General features: G+C 38.0%; 1 protein-coding gene across 1 annotated transcript; it reads right to left on the bottom strand.

The window, feature by feature from the left end:
- Nucleotides 1–575: 575 nt before the first annotated feature.
- Nucleotides 576–980, bottom strand: LOC127102101 (uncharacterized). The gene has a single exon (XM_051039518.1). The coding sequence runs from the start codon at nucleotides 978–980 to the stop codon at nucleotides 576–578; it is 405 nt and encodes a 134-aa protein (XP_050895475.1).
- Between the last annotated feature and the right edge of the window lie 6,376 nt (nucleotides 981–7,356).

The following is a 7,356-nucleotide window of genomic DNA, read 5'->3' as shown; positions in this document are numbered from 1 at the left end:
ACCAGCATCTAACAACTTCACCACTTCTTTCTGAACCACTTCTTTCATTATTGGGTTAAGTCTCCTTTGGGGCTGGACCACTGGTTTGTGATCGTTTTCCATGAGAATTTTATGCATGCACACCGTAGGGCTAATACCTTTCAAATCCTCAATTTCCCATCCGATAGCATTCTTGTATTTTTTTCAGGACTTGGATGAGTTTCTCTTCTTGGACACTCTTGAGGCTCGAATTTATTATAGCTAGGCATTTACCTTCGGTATCGAGGAAGACATATTTGAGATTCTCGGGAAGTTGTTTAAACTCTGTCCCTTTTTTGGACTCTTTATTCTCCTCTGATGATTGAGGTTGTCTTAGATCTTCCGACATGTGTGGTTGAGATCCTTTCCAAGGGAGTTGTCCTCCATGATGGCTAGCACTTCTGATTCTTTGTTGTCAACTTCTTTATCACTGTCAAAAATGGGCAAGCTCAACACTCTTTCCAACGGTAATTGCGGTGCATTCAAAGGACTTTCATAAGAAATTACTTGATCTATAACCTCTATTGTATGACTAGTTCCAATATCATCTTTGTATTTCATGTTGTTTGAACATCAATTTTTAATTCCTCATCATAGACCTTCAAAGTCATGGTACCTTCCTCTATCTCAATCAAACATCTTCCTGTCTCTAAAAAGGGTCTCCCAAGAATGAGATGGATGTCTTCATCTTTAGGCATCTCTAGAATTACAAAATCCATAGGGAATACAAACTTGTCAATATTAACTAGAACATTGTCAACTATCCCATAAGGTTTCTTGGCCGAATGATCGGCAAATTGAAGTGTCATCCTGGTATCTTGCACAACCCCTATACCCAATTTCTTATAAATGGATAAAGGAATGAGACTCACACTAGCTCCTAAATCAATAAGAGGTTTTTTGAATGACCTATCTCCATTGGTGCATGGGATGGTGACAACTCCTCGATCTTTCTTCTTCATTGGAATTTTCATACAGTTCAAAAAGCACTACAAGTTTCGGTTAGAATGGTCGGGTTTGTGTCAATGGTTCGCTTCTTAGAAATGATGTCCTTCATGAACTTGGAATAGGTAGGCATTTTTTCAAGAGCTTCCAAAAGCGGAATGTTGATTTCTAGCTTCTTGAAAAACTCTAAGAATTTCTCAAAGTTTTACTCATGTTGCCCCTTTTTCTTGTTTCTGATGGGAAAGGGAAGCTTAATGACCGGTTTTGGTTCAATGACTTTTTCTTTCACCACTTGTTTGGGCACATCCAATTCTTCCCTTACATCTTCATTTTCTTTGATCTCAAGATCTACTTCAAGCAGTTGATCTTCATCTTCAACTTTCTCCTCAAGGACTTCATCAGATTTACCATTTCTCATTGTCACAACACTAACATTATTATGCTCTCTTGGATTTGTCATAGTTGCACTCGGTAGAGCACCTTGTGCTTGAGAACTTGAGGCTAATTGTTGTGTTATCTGACCCATATGAACTTCAAGATTTTTTATGGAAGTAGTAATGTTCTTCTGATTGTTTCTAGTTTCTTCTTGCAATTGAACATTATGAGCTGCCATTCTTTCAATGGCAATCTCCCAATCTGCTTTCTTTGGGGCTTGTTGTTGCTGCTGTTATTGATATTGAGTTTGATATTGACCTTGAACTAGTTATGGAACATTCCCTTTCTGATCTTTCCATGAGAAGTTATGATGATTCTTCCAACCTGGATTGTAAGTGTTGGAATAGGGATTATTCTTCTTAAATTTTTTTATTTCTTCAACTTGCTGAGGGGTTGCAAAGTAATACATTGTTTGGTGCGGTCCATTACAAATCTCACAATTGACGATAGGAGCAGGTTGGACTTGAGCTACCTGTTGAGTACCTATATTCATAGCTTTCAGCTTCTTTTCGACATCGGCAGCGATGGTATCCTCTATACGGATTCTATTAGTTTCTAGCTTCAGATTAATAACTCCTTCAAGTTTACTTCTACATCTGTCATACAACTCCAAGTGTTCATTAGCAGCAATTGCTTCAATGATCTTTTTGATACTGGTGGATGTTGAGAAATTAGTTGAGCCACCGGTTGCGGTATCAATCAACTGTTTGGTCTTTATTTTGAGACCATTTACAAACATCTGCATTTGTTCCGTAAGATCCATATTATAAGTTGGTCATCCTAATATCTAAGTCCTTAGGAAATTATGATGAAACCAAGCTTTTGTTTTAACAAGATATATCCGGTAACTATAGGGTATCCCAAGCCCTAGGTGATATCTACTAAAGTTTAATCGTGCAAAAACCTTAACAATTGCAATCCTGCGAATTGTTAACCATAGAACAATCCTTATTTGTCCGATAACAAAAGCATTAGAAACATTGCACAGTCAAATTGAATAACAAAACATAAAATTGAGGGAATTAGGAATTCAAATTCATTACAAGATCAAATCAGGGATACCCCCTAGCATTGGGGGGTTTAACCGCTCATAATATTCAAAGAAAATACAATATTCAAATTATAAATTACAAGATATGTGGATTCCGTTGATCTGCAATCGTGATCGCTCTTGAAGGATCTCCGTTCTCCGAAACCCCTAACAGTACCAATCTTAATCGTCAAATTCCTTTGTCATTCAAAAATCCATGTTCTTTTCCCCAAAAAGACATCTAAATAGTCACTGCTTGATTAATATATGTAGCAAATACCCAAAACACCCTCCGGAGTCATAAACTCTAAAAATCAAAGAAAATCAGAATATGAGGTGTCCAAGCCAACACATGCTGTGTTGGCTCACTGTTTCTCTGCTCCAACAATGCAATTTCCAGGCTTATTGACGCGGGCTGTGTCAGATGACACAGGCACCCGTGTCAGCCCACTGTTTTCCTTTCCAACTTATGATTTTATCCTTCTCTTGACACAGACCGTGTCAGGAGACACTGGTGGCCATGTCAGGGTCATTGTATCTTCCAAAAATCCTTCTCTACGAGTTCGGAACTCCCGATTTCCTTGACGAGTCTTTGGGATTTTTTTGCTTTAACCTAGAAACCAATAGAACTACCAAAAGAAAGCATAAAACGTAGTAAACTAACATAAACTAAAAATGATAACAAAACACAAATGAAAAACATAAAACTTACTTGACAAAATAATAAAAAGATAAAACAAAGTGTTATTGATTTCGCGGATTCATGCTGAATAAGTGTCAGAAAACAAGTAGAGTTGGTGTCCGATCATGATGTCACTCCCTATTGAATTCTTTCACATAAACCTTTTGATGATGTCACTCCCTAGAGAATTCTTTTCCATCAACCCTTTGATGATGTCATTCTCTAATGAACCTTTTCCATCAACCCTTTATTTATGTCACTCCTTAGTGAATTCTTTTCCATCAATGCTTTGATAATGTCACTCCCTTGTGAATTCTTTTCCATCAACTCTTTTATGATGTCACTCCCTAGTGAATTATTTTCCGTCAATCCTTTCCTGATGTCACTCCCTAGTGAATTCATTTTCATCGGCCCTTTGATGATGTAATTCTCTAATGAACCTTTTCTATGAACCCTTTGATGATGTCACTCCATAGTGAATTCTTTTCCATCAACCCTTTAATGATGTCACTCCCTAGTAAATTATTTTCCATAAACCCTTTAATGATGTCACTCCATAGTGAATTATTTTCCATCATCCCTTTGATAATGTCACTCCCTAATAAATTATTTTCCATAAACCCTTTGATGATGTCACTCCCTAGTGAATTATTTTCCGTCAATCCTTTCATGATGTCACTCCCTAGTGAATTCATTTTCATCGGCCCTTTGATGATGTAATTCTCTAATGAACCTTTTCTATGAACCCTTTGATGATGTCACTCCATAGTGAATTCTTTTCCATCAACCCTTTGATAATGTCACTCCCTAGTAAATTATTTTCCATAAACCCTTTAATGATGTCACTCCATAGTGAATTATTTTCCATCATCCCTTTGATAATGTCACTCCCTAATAAATTATTTTCCATAAACCCTTTGATGATGTCACTCCCTGGTGAATTCTTTTCCATCAACCCTTTGATGATGTCACTTCCTAGTGAATTCTTTTCCATCAACCCTTTAATAATGTCACTCCCTAGTGAATTCTTTTCCATCGACCCTTTGATGATGTCACTCCCTAATGAATTCTTTTCCCTTAACCCTTTGATGATGTCACTCCCAAGTGAATTCTATGCCATCAACCCTTTGATGATGACATTCCCTAATGAACCTTTTCCATCAACCATTTAATGATGATATTTCCTAATGATCCTTTTCCATCAACCATTTGATGATGAAATTACCTAATGAACCTTTTCTACCAACTCTTTGTGTTTCATCTCTTCATTTCTTCTATGCAGTTCATCTCTCCATTTCATCTATGCATTTCATCTCAGCATTTCAAAAGAAAAAATTTTGGGGTATTTTATATTTTAATTATCTTCCACAAAAAATGTACGAAGAGCATTGTCATTCATACCTTCAGGTTCAAGGAAATTAAATAGGGGCAGCTGTCAAACCCTAATTTTATCCGGGCATTTTAAACATTCATGCATCCAACTTCATTTTGTTTTTCTTAGAATAAAATTTCGATTTTACAAATAGGCCGATTGAATCGAATTTCAATTGCGCGTAGATTTAGCGGGGGGAAATTTTTGAGACCGAGCTTGCAATTTTCTGTTTATTGATCTACGATTCATGTGGTTTAACCCTGCATGCTCATTTAATTTGTTTGATCCCATTTGCGGGCGCATTTTGATCAGTCTGAGCCTTTTCAACATGGAATTTGTATTACAAAATTTGATCTTTATATGTTTGTTTTCCATAATTTTATTTCGTGTAGATCATTTTAAAGTATTCATTTTAGTCTTTCGCACATTTTTGCGCTCGATTTTAATTCATTTTTATTCATTCTATTTGTGTATTTTTAGTCAAAATGATCAGAAAAAGAAAAAAGAATGAAAAAGTATTTAGTTTAATTTTATTCGTTTTAGATTGAATATTTTTGTAATTTAATGAGGTTTATTTTTATCACATATTAAAGTCTAAAAGGGTATTATGGGGAATGAGTTAATTAAATCCTAATATCAATAGAAACAAATGCCTTGAGATTAAAAGAGGGGAGACTCACCAAATAGAACAACAAAACGCGACGCTCCATTTTCCACATTGTAGTGGGGTATTCGTTACCATTAGAGATATTGACTAAATCCAAGGTAAACCATAAAAGTCGAGTCGCCACCTCACTTCTATTTATCAAAAGGAATGGTTAGAAAGAGAACAAAAACCTAAAAGTTTTATCGAATCAAAAACTAGTAAAAATGTCAGAGATTTGGGTAAGGGGGTTGGTTATGCAATGGGAAGGTGTTAGGCACCCAAAGCATCCTAGGTACTCCTAGGGAGCCCTTTTCAGATTTGTTGCAAAGGTTGTTGTTTTTGTGAAAATTCATTTGTGCAAACATGATTGAAGGGATGAGAAAAGCGTGTATGTTTATCTAATGTACTACTTACTAAAAGAAGGGTCAAAAGACAATGACTCGCACGGATGTCGCATCCATTACATACGTATCTCATCTGAATCTGAGAATCAGAGTCTTCGTAGCTCGGCTACCTATGGGTTAAAGAGGAGTGTGCTCGGTAATACATCGCATCTTATGCCTACGTATCTCATCTGGAATGAGAATCAGAGCAAGCCGTAGTTCGGCTAACTACGGGGTAAGGGTTGAACGATGTTACTACGCAATCTACCGGATGCTCGACCTTTGGAGACTTACTCGCCTATAGTAGAAGGAGTAAACGTATTCTTAGGAGAAGAAAAATCAATGATTTGTTGGTGTTTTAGAGATGTTCATGCAAAAGGGTAGTCTTGGACGAAGGAACCACGCTACCTTAATTGACATGCAGACGAGAGACTATACGAAGCCTAACAATCCTGTGGGGAGACGATCACACCATACAAAACAAACATGCATAAATTAGAATGCCACAAAAGGGGCTCAAACATACAAGGGTTGGGCTTTAGTCAAGAGGGGTCATATCAACCTTGACAAACAAGCCATGGAAGGGTAATCAAACAGGCTCTTAACCTCTGACATTGAACGTCAGGGTGAGCAGATTAACAGGGTAATGAGGATAAGACCTTATAGCTCTTAACCCTGGACAGGGTGAGCTCATGACAAAAAGTGGGGATTCAGAAAGGTGGAACCCTCTCCACTGACCGACCGGACAAAAGATCTTGGGCTTTTGTTCTGAAGCATCAACACGTAGTGTGAGCATAAAGAACGACACACTGAATAACGAGGGATTGATTACTAATCCCTTTGATCCGTCAATTGCCTCTTCATGGAGGTCTTTAGCACAAAAGTAACACGCAAGAACATTGCCTCCTATCAAGGTCTTCCAGCTAAGAAATTAGTAAAATGCTAAAAGATGTAAAAGGGATTAAGATCTACCACACGGATAAAGATCCGGAGTAACAGCAACTCAAGAAACAAGAAACCCAGAGATCTCTCAAGCTAGCACCATCAAAGAAAGTGGGTCAGTACAGGTAATCGGAATAAATCTCCAGGGTGGTATCCCACAAATAAAGTGGAATACCAAGCAAGCCATCTCTGATTAGTCATGTGAGTCCTCACAAAAACTCAACAAAAAATTTAGAGTAACAGGATGGAATCGGGAGAAAACAATGCCAAACACAAGACAGATTAGAGCAAACAGAGAAAGCAAATGTTGTCGCGATCGATGCTGCATTGCCTAGCGAAAGCTTAGCGAAGCTTCGCTGCGTGCTCGCCTAGCGAAGGTGGTAGCGAGCGCCTGCGGGTTTTGGGTTCTTCATGGATAACAGTACGATCTCAGAAACTCCAAACCCTATGGCATCCATCTCAAAAACGAAACGGTTAAACATTCAAGGTATTATTTACACATTCATGTATATCTAAACCCGGGGGGCAAAACTGAACGATACCTCATACATTCAGAGCATTCAAATTCAAAGTAATGGGAATAAGGGCAAACCTGATTAGAGAGACCGATAAAAATCGAATGGCATGGCTGGGTTTGCAAGGCAATGTTAGGGTTTGCGTGAGGCGGAGGTGAAAAAGTGTGTGAGTCAGGGTGAACTTCTTAGAGCTGTCTGGAGGTTGCTGCAGATTAGTTCGCCTCTCTCCTTCTTTCCCTCTTTCTACTCTTTATGTCCAGCCCCTGTTTCAATGAAAACTCTAGTATTTATAACCTGATTTCCGTGGCTTAGTGGGCTCAAATGAGGGCAACTCAAGCCTATGACTTTCTGTTAATTTTCTCAAAACGCGTGGGCTTCGCCTAGCGAA

Source organism: Lathyrus oleraceus, chromosome 7 (genome assembly GCF_024323335.1).
Source record: "Lathyrus oleraceus cultivar Zhongwan6 chromosome 7, CAAS_Psat_ZW6_1.0, whole genome shotgun sequence".
NCBI classification, from domain to species: Eukaryota; Viridiplantae; Streptophyta; class Magnoliopsida; order Fabales; family Fabaceae; genus Lathyrus; species Lathyrus oleraceus.
This window is presented reverse-complemented; position numbering and strand designations above follow the sequence as displayed.